Below are 19,253 nucleotides of genomic sequence, written 5' to 3' on the forward strand. Positions count from 1 at the left end.
TTTCTGTATTTAATTTTCAATACATTTGCAAACATTTCTAAAATAATTTTTTCACTTTGTCATTATGGGGTATTATGTGTTGATGGGTGAGAAAAAATATATATTTAATCCATTTTGAATTCAGGCTGTAACACAACTAAATGTGGAATAAGTCAAGGGTTATGAATACTTTCTGAAGGCACTGTTGATATTATTTGGCAGGAGTCTTTACTTTAACATTATTGCGTTTCTGGTAGATGTTTTCTAAGACCCATTTTCCATATGTTTGACCAGAAATCAAAGTTTTTAGGATGGAAAATGGTTGAACATGTATATACAGTATGCCTTAATTTCTAAAAAAATATAGATATGGATTTCTTTTGACACCCAATTTGACATGCTCCTATGAACATCACATGTTGCTCATGGGTCCTTTTGTATGGAAATTACCTAGTGTGTTTATGTTTGAGCTAACATTAAAAAAATGTATGCATTTTGTAAACTCGATTTACCACCGTCACATTCCTTTCAACTCAACAAGTGTGTTTCCTCTATACCCAATATGAACATGTGGATTGAATGTCCAATTGAATCCTCTATGAAATGATGAAAACAATAATTGTACATGTATTGATCTCATGGTGAACCATGATAGAATACAGGAACAGAGGTCTGAGGAATGGTGTCCTTCAGCAAATATCTCTCTTTGTGTCATTGCTGTACCCTGCCATTCATACATGCCTTTGTTGGTGTAGCAAAATACTTCCCTTATATCGAAAGCATGCTTTGGACGTAGGCAATCCAATCCAGCCTATTTTTATTCCAAATGAAAATGCCAGGGAATGTGTTTGGGCTTCTCTTTCTCCAGTGGTCCTTCAATAAATCACAATCACACTACAGACAAGTTAGAAAAGGTATACTGTGGGTGTAATTGTGAGTAATGCTCTGTGGCATTTCAACAGACATGTCTTTTTCTATCATTAGAAAACTTGAGGTTATCTTTCATATCTCTTGTCTGTAACTTAAAAGTGGTCATTGCAGTGTCAGACTGGGTTTTTTCTGCTCCCCAGGTGTCAACCACTATGGGTCTGTTTCTCCCTTTCATTCTGTGGACATGCTTATTCCCTACTGAGCAATTTATTTCCCCTGAACCTCACAGGGGCAGAGGCAGAGAGGAACCACTTTTGTGTTGGTCTTGTAAACTTGTAAAGGGTGTAAAGGTTGTAAAGGTTCAACAATTGATTTTGAGCATCTCGTTTTAACTCCAACAGTTTTGGGGAGTTTTTCCCTGCCAGATCTCAAACTAGTTCATTACCTGCATGACGCTGCTGATTCTGCTCAAAACCTTTTATAGAATATGTTTTATTGTGTTGTTTCTCCCCAGGTCTCCAACTTGTACCTGTATGACAGTGTGCTGATGCTGGCCAACGCCTTCTACAGTAAGCTGGAGGACAGAAAGTGGCATAGCATGGCCAGTCTGAACTGCATGAGGAAGTCCACCAAGCCCTGGAATGGAGGCTGGTCTATGCTGGACACCATCCAGAAGGTAGGACGCAGACTAACTCATAAGGTGTCGAAATGGATTCCTTTCATTCTTTTCACATGTATCTCAACTGTTTGAATACAGATGTCCAAGGAGAATGATATAGTATGTTGTGTTTAGATTCAAGTTACAAGTTTTATTTGTCGTATGTGCAGGATTCACATGGTATACACCGTCAAACTAAATGCTTACATGCAGTCTCCTTGGCGTGCCAATTTCCTTCAGCTGCCTTAGGAAGTAGAGATGCTGTTGGGCCCTCTTGACAAGAGTGGTGGGGTTGTTGGTCCATGTCAAGTGCTCGGTGATGTGGGCGCTGAGGAACTTAGAACTGCTGACTAATGCGTTCCCTTTGATGTGGATCAGTGGGACGTTCCTTCCTTTGCTTCCTGAAGACAACAATCCACTTTCAGGGCTCCCGAGTGACGCAGGGGTCTAAGGCACTGCATCACAGTGCTCGAGGCATCACTACATCACTGACCCAGGTTCGATCCCAGGTAGTATCACAACTGGCCATGATCGGGAGTCCCATAGAGCGGCGCAGCAATTGGCCCAGCGTCGTCCTGGTTAGGGTTTGGCCGGTGTCGGCCGTCATTGTAAATAAGCATTTGTTCTTACCGGACTTGCCTATTTAAATAAAGGTTAAATAAAACAATTATTTTTTTTTTAAATCCTTTGTTTTGCTGACATTGAGGGAAAGGTTGTTGTCCTGGCACCACAATGCCACTTCACTTACCTCCTTCCTATAGGCTGACTCGTCGTTTTTGGTTATCAGGCCTACAACCGTGGTATCATCAGCCAACTTGACGATGGAGTTGGTGCAAAGCCACGCAGTTGTGGGTGAACATATGGAATACAGCAGACGGCTGAGAACACACCCCTGGGGGGCCTGTGTGTTAACAGTCAGGGTTGAGGAGGTGTTGTTGCCAATCCTCACAGCCTGTGGTCTTCCTGTCTGGCCGATTGTCATTTGGGCATGTCACCTTGTTTTTCTTGGGCACTGGGAGGATGGTGGTCTCCTTGAAGCAGGTGGGCACTACAGCCTGGGACAGAGAAATGTTGAAGATGTCAGAGAAAACGGCCGCCAGCTAGTCAGCACACACTCTGAGGACCTTTGCCAGGGATGGCATCTGGGCTGGTGTCTTTGTGAGTTTTCACTCTTTTGAAAGTTTTCCTCACGTCAGCCTTGTATAGCGAATGCACCTGGTCGTCCGGAGCAGCGAGTATCTTCCTGGATTCCTCGAAGCGAGCATAGAATGTGTTAAGCTCGTCTGGGAAGGAGGCTTAGGTGGGCACCACCGGATTTGCCTTTGTTGTCCATTATTGTCTGTAGTCCTTGCCGCATGCGTCATGAATATGAGTTGTCAAACATCAATGCAAGTTTGAGTTTGTATTGTCTTTTTGCTTCAGCAATGGATTTGCGGAGCTCGTACCTGCTTACCTTGCACGCTTCGCACACCACTGAGTAAGTGAGGTTTGTTCTGTTGACATTGAATGCTGCAGTACGTGATCTCAGAATGGTACGGATATCTCCGTTCATCAAAGGTTTTTGGTTGGGGTTTGTCCATATTGTTATTGTGGGTACAACATCATCAACACATTTCCTAATGAAGCCTGTGACTGACAATGTATATTCTTCAATGTTGATATATGAGTGTCCTTGGTGGATGAATCTTTGAACATATTTCAATCAGTATTCTCAAAACAATCCTGCAGCATTTAGTCTGCCTCTGTCCAACGACTCACTATTCTCTGTGTTGGTGTCTCCTTGTTGAGGAACAGAGAGATGTGATCTGATGGTCCAGCAGGTTGTTTCTTCTTGTGGGGCAGGATACATCTTGGTGATAATTGCTTGGTTAAAATCACCCAGGACAATAAAGACTGCTTCCGGGTGAGAGGATTCTTGCTGGCTAATTATCCTGTACAGTGACTTACAGGAGCAATTGCGATGTGCCTTGCTCAAGGGCACATCGACAGATTTTTCACCAAGTCGGCTCAACGCTCTTAACCGCTATGCTACCTACCGCCCCAGATCGGGTGAACAGGAGCTTGAGATGTTTTCAATCTCAGTACACCAGTTATTGTTGATGAGGAAAGACACCCCTCCCTCCTACTCTTACCAGAAGCTGCCTTTAGATCCATACGGAAAATGGAAAAGCCATCTGGTTGAGTCGAGTATATCGTCCGTAAGCCATGTCTCTGTAAAAACAAAGCCACAGCATTCCCTGATGTCCCTCTACGATTGAAGCCCTCTGAGTTCATTCCAAAAAATCCAGCGATTTCACATTTTAGCCTTCAGGATACTAGGAAGAGGAGGCCGTATAGCACATCTTTTCAGCCTAGCTTGGAGTCCCCCTTTCCTTCCTCGGCTTCATTCACCAGCATTGCCTTCGGTCATCTTGGTTTATCCAAATTAACAAATTGGAACAAAATGTACTTGATTGCATCAATTTACAGGCTGTGATTAAACCCTTCATGAAATTAATCATTTAGAAATTAACAAAAGTGTTTTTATGAAAATATTGAAAGGAAAAAGGACCTATTGTATTAGTAATTGTTTTCTTATGAAGTCATGATGACACTGCCTTGTTGATTAGTCATGATTTCACTCTACTGCTCACCATTCCCTGAGAAACCAGATGATTTTGAAACGTTTTACGTACTTTGCACATCATCTAATGGACATCACTTTGCACCAGGCACCTGCACAGATAGGGCTCTACCTGTGCAGAGCACATGCCCCTTTGCCCTTCCACTCTTCCAAGTGCCCTTTTGGGTGGTGGTATAATTTCCCTCAAAATGTTTTTTTTGTATCATGGTTGTTCGGAACCCACTGCCAGCTAGTCGTTGTCAAGTTTGCCACCCCCTCCCCGTCCATTAGTTGCGTCTGATGATCTTCCATGCACTGAGCTTGTGCGCGCCTGGTTGCGACTTTTTCCCAGTCTGCCCTGTATGGTGGTATCCAAACAGGCTTGAGAGATGCTGTCACCGGTCGAGTGTGTGTAGCTAGCTACCTAGTTTAAATATCAACACTACTGCTACAGCAGCATAACACTTGATTTAGCCTACATCATCATCAATATTCGGTCTGGTTGGCTGACATGTACAGCAGAGAAAGGCAGAAATACATAGAGAGTAAAGGTCTTCACGGGTCCGTTCCCAAATGGACCTGGGGCTTTCCCACCCAAACCCGATATGCATGAATAAATAAAAAATTATAATTTCGAGACGCGTTCCCGAACGGACCCGTGGACAACTAGACCCGTTCCGTATAGACCGGATCCGGATCCGGACCCAGATAAGATGTGATCCGAGTCAGGGAAGCAGCTACTTTATTTTAGCTACTTTACTAACCCGAGCTGATAAAGCAAGGAAGAAGGAGAGAGGTGCCGTCGGGACGTACTGTGAACGAGTGACACAAGGAGCATGGAGGAGGGAGGGAGGGAGAGACGAGAGATGGCAACTAACCAAGCCGACTCGCGCTATAGTGGACTAATAGCTGCCATAGCTAGGTTTCCGGACAAGTAAGTTAAAATGACACATACCCGAAACAATCAGATCTGACCCCAGACTGTGACATTATTTAGAATTTTGGATCCATGAAGACCTCTAATAGAGAGATAAATCACAATCAGTAAAATATCTTGAGCTAATTTACTAGCAGATTTACTAGCAAAAACCTTTTTTCATTTGGAGCACCTGCCCCCTTGAAGGTCTGTGCACGGCCCTGCTCTGCACCCCTTTTTCTACAGTAGATGTTCTTATCAGCACATGTTCCTGTCGTTGACTTAAAATCAATGGTCTGTATAGAAATTGAGCTGGTAAGCTTGGTGGTCCAGCTAGTTGGACCATACAGTGCATTCAGAAACCATACAGTGCATTCAGTGCATTTTGCTAATTTATTAAGAATAGAAAACTGAAATATTGTATTTACATAAGTATTCAGACCCTTTACTCAGTAGTTTGTTGAGGCACCTTTGGCAGCGATTACAGCCTTGATTCTTCTTGGGTATGACGCCACAAGGTTGGCACACCTGTATTTGGCGAGTGTCTTCCATTCTTCTCTGCAGATCCTCTCAAGCTCTGTCAGGTTCAATGGGGAGCGTCGCTGCAAAGCTATTTTCAGGTCTCTCCAGAGATGTTCGATCGGGTTCAAGTCTGGGTTCTGGCTGGGCCACTCAAGGACATTCGGAGACTTGTCCCGAAGCCACTCATGCGTTGTCATGGCTGTGTGCTTAGGTTCGTTGTCCTGTTGGAAGGGGAAACTTCGCCCTAGTCTGAGGTCCTGAACGCTCTGGAATAGGTTTTCATCAAGGATCTCTCTGTACTTTGCTACGTTCATTTTCCCCTCGATTCTGACTAGTAACTCAGTCCCTACCACTGAAAAACATCCCACAGCATGATGCTGCCACCACCATGCTTCACCGTAGGGATGGTGCAAGATTTCCTCCAGACGTGATGCTTGGCATTCAGGCCAAAGAGTTCAATATTGGTTTCTAAGAGTCCTTTAGGTGCCTTTTGGCAAACTCCAAGCAGGCTGTCATGTGCCTTTTACTGAGGAGTGGCTTCCGTCTAGCCACTCTACCATAACAGCCTTTTTGGTGGAGTGCTGCAGAGATGGTTGTCCTTCTGGAAGGTTCTCCCATCTCCACAGAGGAACTCTGGTGCTCTGTCAGAGTGACCATCAGGTTATTGGTCACCTCTTTGACCAAGGCCCTTCTCACCCGATTGCTCAGTTTGGCTGGGTGGCCAGCTCTAGGAAGAGTCTTGCTGGTTCCAAACTTCTTCCATATAAAAATGGAGGCCACTGGGTTTTTGGGGACCTTCAATACTGCAGACATTTTTTGGTACCCTTCCCCAGATCTGTGCCTCGACACAATCCTGTCTCGGAGCTCTACGGACAATTCCTTCGACCTCATGGCTTGGTTTTTGCTCTGACATGCACTGTCAGCTGTGGGACCTTATATTGACTGTTGTGTGCCTTTCCAAATCATGTCCAATCTATTGAATTTACCACAGGTGGACTCCAATCAAGTTGTAGAAACATCTCAAGGGTGATCAATGGAAAAAGGATGCACCTGAGCTCAATTTCGAGTCTCATAGCAAAGGGTCTGAATGCTTATGTACAGAAGGTATTTCTGTTTTTATATTCGCAAACATTTCTGAAAACCTGTTTTCGCTTTTTCATTATGGGGTATTGTGTGTAGATTGTTGAGGACCATTTTTTTATTGTATCACTTTTAGAATAAGGCTGTAACGTAACAAAATGTGGGAAAAGTAAAGGGGTCTGAATACTTCCCGAATGCACTGTATAAGCCATACAGTATGAGTGTATAAAGTATCCTTTCCATATCACCTCATATGGATGCATCAGCATTTGGATGCATTTGTACTCCGTTGGCACTCAAGCGTAGGTTGCGTTGTAGTGTACTTATTTAAAATGTGGACACAGACATGTTCAGCAATCAACTTAGATGATTGCTGAACATGTTATAGACCACTCAAAGCATATTAGAGATTTGAGCTTTCCTCAGTTCCTGCCTTTTAAGGAGTCTTTCCTAGCCACTGTGCATCTGCCTCTGCATTGTTTGCTCTTTGAGGTTTTAGGCGCAGGTTGACATTTATTGTCGTGAGTCTTGTCCTGAAGGCAGAACTGAGTGATTTCCCCTTAGATAGGCCAGATGCAAAGTCAACATTGACTTCATTGTAAAAATGTTTTTTTTTTAAATGTGCTTTTTGGTCTCAATTTAGGATTAAGGTTAGGCGTTGAGCCAGTAACCGAAAGGTTGCTGGATCGAATCCCCGAGATGACAAGGTAAAAATCTGTCAATCTGCCCCTGAACAAGGCAGTTAACCCACTGTTCCCTGGTAGGCCTTCATTGTAAATAATAATTTATTCTTAACTGACTTGCGTAGTTAAATAAAGGTTACATTAAAAAAATTACTAAAATAGTGGTGTGGTTAAGGTTAGGTTTAAAAACTGATTTTATGACTTTGTGTCTGTGCCAGCTAGTGACCACTCTGCAGAGCTGCCTCCAGAATAAGAATTATATAAAAAAAACACTAACCTGCATTTTGTTTTATGCTGGGTATCTGTAAAGCACTTTGGGACAACTGCTGATGTAAAAAGGGCAAAATAAAATACATTTGATTGATTGATGAGACACCACTTAAAGTATCCTTGTTATTGTGCTGTTGCCATAGAGACGGATCACCGGGTTAACAGGAATGATGGACTTCCGTGCCGATGGTTCTAACTCCCACGTCCAGTTTGAGATCCTGGGGACCAGCTACAGTGAGACGTTTGGGAAAGATGTCAAACGGGTGAGTCAATGTTGAACAACGCAGCTTTTTTCTGATATTGATCAATTGTGTTTCGGTACATGCAAGAACATATGCAATCATGGGCACAATGTGTATTCTAACTGTGTATTGGGTCGTGCCTTAAGCTTTCAGTGGGGTTCAAAACCGTTCCATAACATACCTGTCAGCGAATACTTGTCAAGTGTCAGGAGGAAGAGTGACCTCTACTGGACATCTTTCACCATCTCCATGCAGGCAGTATAGTGGAGGTCGGTAACACTTTATATTAAGGTCCCTTAATGAACCATTTATAAACAGTTAGTAAAGCGTTTGCTTAACATTTATTAATCATTGTTCCTACATTTGTAAATGTCAATAAGCAGTCACTAAGTAGTAATTTACACATTTATAAACACTATTTTAAATGATTGATTCACAATTTACAAGAATTATTAATAAGGTGTTTAATCATTATATTTACACAATTTGTAAATTATTAATAATGAACTACTCAATTACTTTTAAACCAGTTAGAAAGGAGTTATTGTCAACTCATAAGATTATTTATAAAGTATTTGTAAATGGTTGATTCATGGTTTATAAATGTATTTCTATATGTCATGAATGGGATATTTATTAATTGTTAATAAGTACATTTGTAAATGTGAGTACACATACTTACAAATACCTTAGTTGATGATTAATGTAGATCCTTATAAACCATTTACTAAACACTAAAATGGCCGGGCCTCGACAAATACAATAGCTGGGGATGCAAGAGAATGGCCGTGGACAGGCAAAAGGTCAAAACCAGTTCAGAGTTCCAGAGGTACAGAATGGCAGGCAGGCTCGAGGTCAGGGCAGGCAGAATGGTCAGGCAGGCGGGAATGGAGTCCAGAAAAACAGGCAAAGGTCAAAACCGGGAAGACTAGTAAAGAGAATAGAAAAGCAGGAGCACGGGAAAAACACGCTGGTTAACTTGAACATACAAGACGGCCTTGTGCAGAGAGACAGGAAACACAGGGATAAATACACTGGGGGAAATAAGCAACATCAGGAGGGTGTGGAGACAATCACAGGGACAGGTGAAACAGATCAGGGCGTGACAAGAATAGCATGTTTTGTTCTTTTGAAATACAATTGAAATGTGAAATTCTTTTAAAGTTCAGTCTACCTTCAGGTCAAAACCGTTCTATGCCAATATATTTTCAACATGGTGATGGACGAAGGATAAGGCTTGAAAATGTACCTCAATCCAGCGATGGAAGGTGTCGCTGTACTCCTAATGATCCCATTTATCCAAGCTGCGAAATCGAGAAAATGTAAATCATGCAAATGTTTCATTATACTGCCTTTTTCGTAAGCATGCTAGGCTAGCTAATGATAAAGTAGCCCATTGAATTACACAACGCTAACGTCAGCAACTTTAGATTAGGAACTGCAAAATAGTTTATTAATAATTAGTAAATGGTTTATAAGGATCTACATTAGTTATCAACTGAGGTATTAGTAAGTGCATGAACTCACATTTATAAATTCACTCATTAACAATTAAAAATTATAAACTGGGTGGTTGGAGACCCAATTTTGTTTAACTGCTCTAATTACGTTGGTTACCAGTTTATAATAGCAATAAGGCACCCCGGGGGTATGACTAATATACCACGGCTAAGGGCTGTGTCCAGGTACTCTGCATTGCGTCATGCATAAGAACAGCCCTTAGCCGTGGGATATTGGCCATATACCACGCCCCCTCTGGCCTTATTGCTTAAGCATACCATTCATGACCTATATAAATACATTTTATAAATATGTATATAAATGGCGAGTCAAACCATTAATCAACCATTTAACATGCCTTATAAATAATCTTATGAGTTGACAATAACTCCTTTATAACCAGTTTATATGTACATTTGTAGTATATTATTAATTATTTCCAAACTGTAATCCAATGACTATATATGAATGGACAAAGCAATAGATCACGTGACACCATTTATTCCTATGTGAAAACTCAATAGCGCACTGAAGCGAAATTAAGTTGGAAAGATGGCGTCTCATGGAGACATAACATGGGCAGGTTGAGCTACTCCAAGAAGTGACATTGCAGGCTAGCTCATTGCTGCCCCCTCTCATTGACTAACTCAAGTTGAAGGCTGACCATTGTACTGCAGGCTGCCATTAGCAACTCAATTATCCTTATAACTTCTTCTGTGCGATTTTAAAATAATTTGTTCAAGGACATACATCTGGTGTATTAGAATCAATTATTCTTACCATGATTGTCTCCAAAAATATATATATTTACATGAAAATTGACCACAAATATATCCTTTTTTCCATTCACAATAATGTGGGTTCCTGTTTTTTGCTAACATTCCCTGCAGTACTACTTTCTGACTTTGAACTTCCCTGCTATGATCAAACACCTTATTAATTATCTTATAAATCATTAATAAATAATTTAAAGTGTTTGTAAATGTTTACAGAACTATTTAGAGATTGCGTATTGCCATTTACAAATATAAGAATAATGATAAATGGTAAGTGAACTATTTACAAACTGTTTATAAATGGTTTAATAAGGGACCTTAATATAAAGTGTTCCCTGAAGGTCAGACACACACAGCTATACCAGCTTAAAGAGATGCATAATATGTTCTGCAGGTGCAGTGTAGTACTGTGTCAATAACTATCACAGACTATTTCCTTCTGATACTCATTAGTGGGCCAGTTATCTAAAATGGAAAAGCCACAAGTGGAAATTAGACAACATCAATAAGGAGACACATGTGTGTGTGTCTGTGCATCTATGTATGTGTCTGTGCGTGTATATATGTGTGTCTGTGGTATGCAAGTCTGCGTGTGTGCGTACATGCAAGTGTGTGTGTGAAAATTAACTAACCATAACCACAAATAGTATGCTTTGTTTGTGTGCACTGTGCAAGTTGTTGTTTGTTGATGCTTCTGTCCTGGTTTAGTCACAAAGTTAATGCAGAATTAAGAGGAATTGAGTTTACTAGCAATCATTGTGGAGCAGGGAGTGACTGGGAGCTGTAATGAAGATTTAATCACTAGACTACCTAACTGGAATTATTAAGCCAATTCATCATACTCTCGCCATTAGCAATTGCGGAAAACAAACACACACACACACACACACACACACACACACACACACACACACACACACACACACACACACACACACACACACACACACACACACACACTACACACTCATGCTACACAGTATAAGCAACACATGCATACTATACACATGGTCACATGAGTACACACTACCTGTGCAGACATATAGATACAGCAGACACACACACACTGGAGCATTCTTTTCTTGAAATCATTAGAGGCACCCAGGCAGGGCATGGGAGGGCCAGCTAATGGCATGCCAAATGCATTCAGTGTTGTTGTTCATTATCAGTATGCCTGTCTGCCTTCCTCTTGCAGCATGGCCATTTACTGGGGAAACCAGACACAAACACAAGTACCTCTCTGTCCCATTTAATGGCCTGTTCATATGTTCCTGGTGAGGAGTGTGGGATTGATTCAGCTATCACACAGGTCGACCATCACAAACAACATTGTCTCGCTCAGGAAAATAATTTTGTCCTTACCGATATGTTGAGTAGGCTTTGAGGACATTAAAGGGAAATTTCACTGCTGCTCTATTTGGCTATATACAGGTCCATTATTTATTAACATATCATACGTGTCATAAACATTTCAAATTTCCTCACTACATGCAAATACGAGCGTTTCTGCATCTCACCGGTAGAAATGAGCCAGCAACATTTCCTGGTTGTAAGCAAACCACATTATCCAGAATTCATAGCGATTTCAGGACGTGGAGGATCACCCTGTGGTGTAACTAGGGCTGTTGCGGTGACCGTATTACCACCACAACTGCAGTCATGAGTCATGACCTCAGTAAAATTCCACCTGACCGTAGAGTCACGATAGTCTCCTCTTATGCACTCTGGACATGCTTTGTTAGTACCCAACTCACTAATGATCATCAGGTTACTAATGGCCTGGTACTCGGGGTTCTTTTGTCCCTCTAAGCACTCTGACATCAAAAATCACATCACACACTTATCATGAAAAAGTGTGTGCTTTAAAACTCACCTCACTGTGATTGATCAATTTGAAGAAAGAATAAGTTCAACAACAGGTTGAAACTGAGTGGAAAACATGGTCATTCTGGATGTTGTTCCAAAGCCTAACACAACGAATTGGACAGCGCTTTCTAAGGTGATGATTAATTCAAAACACCAGTAAGCATATTAGAGCTTATGCATATATGCATTGGCTTAAATATATATGAGCCGTAGCCCGAAAAAAAACATGAATTAAAAAAAGGATTGTGCCATTATACAATACATAGCCCTTCCTCATATTATGCACAGCAGAAAAATATTAAAATAACTGATTTTAGATGTCTTTGGTACATAATTAGTCTAGCCTATACGACAAAATTAAACAAATTCAGAGCTAGCCTACAATTATAGTGAATTTGTTTTTGATTTTGAATAGCCTAGTAATAGGGATTTTTTTTTCTATTTTCATAATTCATAGGCTGACCCATTACCTACAGAATATCTCACCTCCATGTGTTTCAATCTCCTCCCCTCTCTCCTTCATTCCTTTCTCAAGCACGCAGAAAGATGGGTTGTCGACAGTTTAATGAAATATGTTTTGTTGTGAAAACATGTTACTATCGATGTTTCCGAACAGATTTCACTTGGGTTGGAGAGCCCATGGCATACAGAGTTTGTGCGGATATCACCTGTTGCACAGCAAGAGGCTGCATGCTCCTCAAATAGTGGTTGATTCTGACACCTATGTGAGGATGCTGTTCATTGACTACAGCTCAGCATTCAACACCATAGTGCCCAGGAAGCTCATCACTAAGCTAAGGACCCTTGGACTAAACACCTCCCTCTGCAACTGGATCATGGACTTCCTGATGGGCCGCCCCCAGGTGGTAAGGGTAGGTTACAACACGTCTGCCACGCTTATCCTCAACACTGGGGTCCCTCAGGGGTGTGTAGTCCCCTCATGTACTCCTTGTTCACCCACGACTGTGTGGCCAAACACAAGTCCAACACCATCATTAAGTTTGCTGACGACACAACAGTGGTAGGCCTGATCACCGACAACAATGAGACAGGCTATAGGGAGGTCAGAAAACTGGCGGTGTGGTGCCAGGACAATAATCTCTCTCTCAATGTGAGCAAGACAAAGGAGCTTATCGTGGACTACAGAAAAAGGCGGGCCGAACAGACCCCCATTAACATCGACAGGGCTGTAGTGGAGCGGGTCGAGAGTTTCAAGTTTCTTGAAACTTCCACCAAAGAAACTATCATGGTCCAAACACACCGAGACAGTCGTGAAGAGGGCAAGACAAAACCTTTCCCCCTCATGAGACTGAAAAGATTTGGTATGGGTCCCCCGATCCTCAAAAAATTGTCAGAGACTCCAGTCACCCAAGTCATGGACTATTTTCTCTGCTAGCACATGGCAAGCGGTACCGGAGCACCAAGTCTAGGACCAAAAGGCTCCTTAACAGCTTCTACCCCCAAGCCATAAGACTGCTGAACAATTAATCAAATGCCCCCCCCCTCCCATTTTTTTGTACACTGCTGATACTCGCTGTTTATTATCTATGCATAATGTCGTGTCTTTGGCATCATTAAACTGAAGACTTATTTGTAGTTTATCAAATCATGTCTCTGTAATTATTATTACGTGATTAACTAATCAGGTAGACATAATTAACTAGGAAGTCGGGGCACCAAGGAAAATATTCAGATTACAAAAATAAAATGTTCCTAATATAACTTTCAGATATTTTAATATCCGATCAATTAGTCTTCTAATTAACGAATTATTCTTCACCTCACGTTAGTCTCTTTCCAAACGTCGTAAATTGTTGGTTATCTGCACGAACACAGTCTTCACTATGAGTCATCCAAACATCAATTGTCTTAAATCATTTATTTATTAACTAACTAAGTAATCACAGAAATGCACACAAACAAACAGTAGATATAGTTACAAGGAAATGATAGCGGAGTTTCCCTAGTGGGATAAACTAGTATCGCGGCTTGGTGGACAAAAGGGAAGTGGGGGTCGACTGAGAAAAAAGACACTACAAAGGGATAATTATAACAATTGAAATGCTAATCCTTTGCACATGAATGCTCATTCATTTGGGAATAATTGCAATCAATATATATACTTACGCTCAGTGTGTCGCCGTGATCTCTGTTGGAAAGTTTGTTTCTGTTGGAGAGTTTGTCCGCCCTCTCTCTCTCTGCTGTGGTTAGAATGGATAGTTCAGAGTAACATTCGGCAATGTGGTTATAGATAGATATTTTGGCGGTTGTTGGGTCTTTGCGTTCAATGATACCGAATTCCTAGCTGCAGACTAGTAATAAGTATCAAAGATTTGTTCTTATTCTGTCGGTTTGATAGTCTCAGAGTTTAACCACGTGGTATGGTTAAGAATTCAGCAATGGGCTCAAACCTTTATTAATTGAGGTAAGCTTGGTCTCTACTCAAACCTTATGTCACGTTCCTGACCTATTTCTGTTAGTTTGTTGTATGTGTTAGTTGGTCAGGACGTGAGTTTGGGTGGGCATTCTATGTTTTCTGTTTCTATGTTGGTTTAAGGGTTGCCTGGTATGGCTCTTAATTAGAGGCAGGTGTTTTGCGTTCCTCTAATTGAGAGTCATATTTAGGTAGGTTGTTTCACAGTGTTCGTTGTGGGTGGTTGTCTCCTGTGTCAGTGTTTGTCGCACCATACGGGACTGTTCGGTATGTTTGTTCATCGTCATTTTGTGTAGTCTATTTTTCCCTGTTCGTGCGTTCTTCGCGTTATTTGTAAGTTCGTATTGTTCAGGTCTGTCTATACATTTCGGTTTTGTTATTTTGTAGTTTATTCAAGTCTAGGTCGTTTTCTGTCTTCATTGTTTTGTCGTGTCTTTATTAAATTATGTGTTCACAACCCGCTGCGCCTTGGTTCAATCACTACTCCTCCTCTTCGGTTGAAGAGGAGGAGAACCACCGTTACACCTTAGCCCTCTCGTAATTGAGAGAAGCATGGTCTGAAGATAAATTCCCACGGTGGGGGTTATATTCGGAAGAGCAGAAAGGGGCTGACCCATGACGCCAGATCAATGTCTGTGCTCATGAGGCGGGCCTATGATTTAGTTAAACTCCAAAGGGAATTGAACAGTATAAAATCACATTACATAATTTCCCAAATAGTTTCATCTTTACTCATTCATTTTATACAACAATTAGATGAAAGCCTCACAACTGAGACTCTTGTATAAACAGGGTTATGGTAATGTGGCTGTATTGTCTCTCATGAGTTTCACACATTTGTACCAAACGGACCAGTTTGTAGCTGGCTTCTTCACCGACCATTTATACATTCTCCAGAACATGAATATTGTTCAGTTCTCAAGTTCTGTGATGTGGAAGAAGTTCCTTTGTTCTCTCTATGAAAACTCGCTCTCTCTCTATACTGTCTGACTGATTGTAGTACTGTCGGAATTGATGGCCTGCCTAACAGCAGCCTGGGTGTAGGAGAGAGAGAGACATAGAGAGAGGGGGATTGTGCAGAGAGATGGGGATGGTGCTCGCTGTACCCAAAAAGGGCAACGTCATGACAATAGTCACTTCACCCCTACCTACATATACAAATGACCTCAACTACCTATACGCCCGCACACTGACTCGGTACCGGTACCCCCTGTATATGGCCTTGTTATTGTTATTTTATTGTGTTACTTTTTATTATTTTTTACTTTAGTTTATTTGGTAAATACTTTCTTAACTCTTCTTGAACTGCAGTCGGTTAAGGGCTTGTAATTAAGTGTTTCACGGTAAGGTCTACGCTTTTTGTATTCGGCGCATGTGACAAATAAAGTGTGATATACCTTAGGCGGCAGGTGTTTAGCGCATTGGGCCAATAACCAAAAGGTTGCGCGATCGAATCCCTGAACTGACAAGGTAAACATCTGTCGTTCTGCCCCTGAACAAGGCAGTTAACCCACTGTTCCTAGGCCGTCATTGTAAAAAAGAATTTGTTCTTTACTGACTCGCCTAGTTAAATAAAGGTTTGGGGGGAAAAAATGATATGTGGAGTGAAATAACCAGAGTATCCTACCCTGCATGAGTGAAAAACGAACAGGCGGGAAAATGGCCTCCATTCACTATTTGAGTGCATAAAGATGATGTATTTTTTCCCCTGCCCCTGTTCCTGCCAATTTGAAAATGGGCCATTCTAATCTAAACTAATTTTACATATTAGTAAAGACAAGATTAAATGAGTTAATGGGTGAAAATATGATCACTTGATGAGAGAACAGCGTGTGCAGCTTGAGGCAGGGCACAGAGCTCTAACTTTTTGTGCAACTCAAATCATCACTATCATCAATAGCCTATAGTCGCATCATGCAGCCCATATACATTTTGATTTCTAAGACATTCAAAGGTTTGTATCATTCACAACTAAACTTGCCACTTCATATGTGCAATCACTTCGGAATGGGAAAAACTTAAAAACATTTTTTTTCAACATTTTTGTCATTTAGCAGACACTCTTATCCAGAGTGACTTACACACATTTTCATGCTTTTTTCTTACTGGTTCCCCAAGGGAATTGAACCCACAACCCTGGCGTTGCAAGCACCATGCTCTACCAACTATTTAATTCAGCTAAGTTAAATGACATTCCTACTATAAAATCATATAAAATAATGGCATTTATAAGCATATGTTGTCTGCTAAATGAACAAGCCTACATCCTATGGCATGGTGCATAGCCAGATAACATACAGTAGGCCAACTCATATTCTGTTGTTCTGAAAAAATCATATCATACTGTTTCTTTAGACCTGCCTAACATAAATAATTAATTAATTGTGATTGTGTATATTAAATTGATTTATTAGACTTTTAATATTAAATCAATATTAAATTGATTTATTCAAGGCGTGCATCAGTGGCTTGTATGCGTGGAGGCCTGGAGATGCTAAATGTGTTTATGTTAATTATTGGTCAATTACTGTGAAAATTTTGCATGACAATAACCACCTGACAACATTTCATGACTGCCACGGTCCTAGGTGTAACGTTATCCAATTGATGTGAGAAATATCCAAATGTCTGTGTTTGTAGCCAGCACTTTCAGCCAGAAGATTTCAAACGGAACGGAAGTCTCAACTGATGGGATTGCCATGTCATCGAATGTTGAAAAGGGACGCTATTCTATTGATTTCCCTGTTCACTACAAAGAGGAAGCTATCTGATCAGCCAATGTCAGCGCAGCAGAAAATTACCTAGCTAACTAGCTACAGTAGCTATAGCGAAGTAACTACTGCAGAGGCTAATGTGACTGTGTTCTATTAAGAGTCCGATCCCATCAACATCTGCAGAGGCATCAACATCAAGCTCAGCACAAGGAACTAGTGTAAGACACCTCCTAAAATCTTACTAAGATCTATTAAATATTTCCATGACTCCATGATGAGCAAATGTGTCTTGTTATTATTGTTGGTGTGTTTACAAGTAGGCTACAACGTCTACTGTAGTTTTCTCTGTATTATGGATGCTTAGTTGATTGTTCATGCAAGGCTTGAAGTCTACATTGGAGTAAAATAGGTGTTAGTAAGGAGGGGATGGTGTGGGTGACTGACTGGTGTCTGTTGGGGGTGGGTATTGTGTGTGAAGGTTAGTATGCATGATCTATTGACATGAGGGGGGATAGGTGGACATAGTACGTTGTTTGAGTGTGTCTTGGTAGGGACAAAGCAATAAAACGTTGGCTAATCACTGACTACTGTGTGTCCTACAGTAATCCTGCTGCTAATGACCTTGACACCAGCTTTAGTAGTACAGAGCCTGTAGACCCATTGGATGAAAGCTTTCAGCCTCGAATAAACTCAAGCACAACATCATCTGACTTCGAAACATGCAAGGACAGCCAAAGGTATTTATGAAAGCACAATACCCTCTTGAGAAAACAAAATCCCCATTAAACTAAACTGCCTACAAGACAAGTGCTCCTCAATCTTTTCACATCCTTGCAATCAGTTATTTTGCATTTGGGAGAAGGGCTGTTAGTACAGTATATTCTTCTGGCCTATTGCCTTTATTGTTGGCAGTGCTTGTCTACTCAACAGTACAACTGTACTTGCTCATACATAACAATACACAACTAGACTGTCTACAAGTCAAACTTTTCACATCTTTGCTAACAGCCCATCTCAATGCCCCATTATTGACTCTGAGTGTAGTAAAACACATGCCAGTCTACTGTACCCTATTTTGGTTACAGATGAACATGAGGTTTAATGTATGGTTACACATCCTCGTTATCAGTCTTCATGTTTTACACATCCTCATGATCAGTCTTCATGTTTTACACATCCTCATGATCAGTCTTCATGTCTTTCCAGGAGACTTGCAGTACATACAAATCTTCTGCAAGAGGTCGAAGCAGTGAGTGGTGAAGAACCGCCACAGCGCCTGCTAAACATGCTACCATTACCCAACAAAAGAAGAGGTTGACTAGCTGAAAACCATTATGGAACCTGCCTGAAACATTCAACCTACACAACATCCATATTAAGTTAGACTGATGTTGTAGTACAAAATATAATGCCTAGTATGCTCACAATTGCATTGTGGTATAGATATTGTTAGCTGTTGTACATATGTATACAAGGGTGTTTTATATGATCTCTTTTACATGTGTACTGACAAGTAACTAAACGATTCCAGCTGCATCAAAAACCAATAAAGTGTTGACTTCAACTTCGAGATCAATTCATTGTGATATTCATGAAATGCATTTGTATAAACTAGCTTCAATCTTACTGCTAAAACAAATGATGCAGAGAGTTGATGTATCATTTAAACTTGAATTTGTTGGCAAGTAAACAGGTTTCAATAAAACAGTAGATTAGTCTGTCAATATAACAAATAAGTAGACGTGGCTTGTATTCAGGACCAAGTTTATTTGCTCTGGAGACCGAGGAGAGTTCACACAGCAGTATGCAGTAACAGTTATGGCAATTTATGACATATATACAGTATAAACAGTACAATACAAATATACTACTAACGCTTAGAGTAAATACTACAGTTCTACAAAGGGAATACTTGCATATGGTGTGTTTGGGTGGTGCAATGAGGTGTTCAGAGTCACTTTGATTTAAGGGGAGATTGTTGTTATCCTCTCTAGGCTAGATGGGACGCTACCGTCCCACCTGACCAACATCCAGTGAAAGTGCAGGGCGCCAAATTCTACAGAATTGTAAATATTTAACATTCTTGAAGATACAGATGCAATATGTCAAAATAAAGCTTAACGTCTTGTTAATCCAGCCAA

General features: G+C 41.0%; 1 protein-coding gene across 1 annotated transcript in view; it reads left to right on the top strand.

The window, feature by feature from the left end:
• The window catches only part of LOC120046575 (glutamate receptor ionotropic, delta-1-like), a 419,872-nt gene that overhangs the window by 337,611 nt on the left and 63,008 nt on the right, over positions 1 to 19,253 (top strand). Inside the window, exons 7-8 of the mRNA XM_038991931.1 lie at positions 1,364 to 1,525; positions 7,724 to 7,843. Of these exons, the coding sequence (XP_038847859.1) occupies positions 1,364 to 1,525; positions 7,724 to 7,843 (282 nt within the window). The remainder of the gene's footprint in view (positions 1 to 1,363; positions 1,526 to 7,723; positions 7,844 to 19,253) is intronic.

The sequence above is a fragment of the Salvelinus namaycush genome, chromosome 4 (assembly GCF_016432855.1).
Source record: "Salvelinus namaycush isolate Seneca chromosome 4, SaNama_1.0, whole genome shotgun sequence".
Classification (NCBI taxonomy): Eukaryota; Metazoa; Chordata; class Actinopteri; order Salmoniformes; family Salmonidae; genus Salvelinus; species Salvelinus namaycush.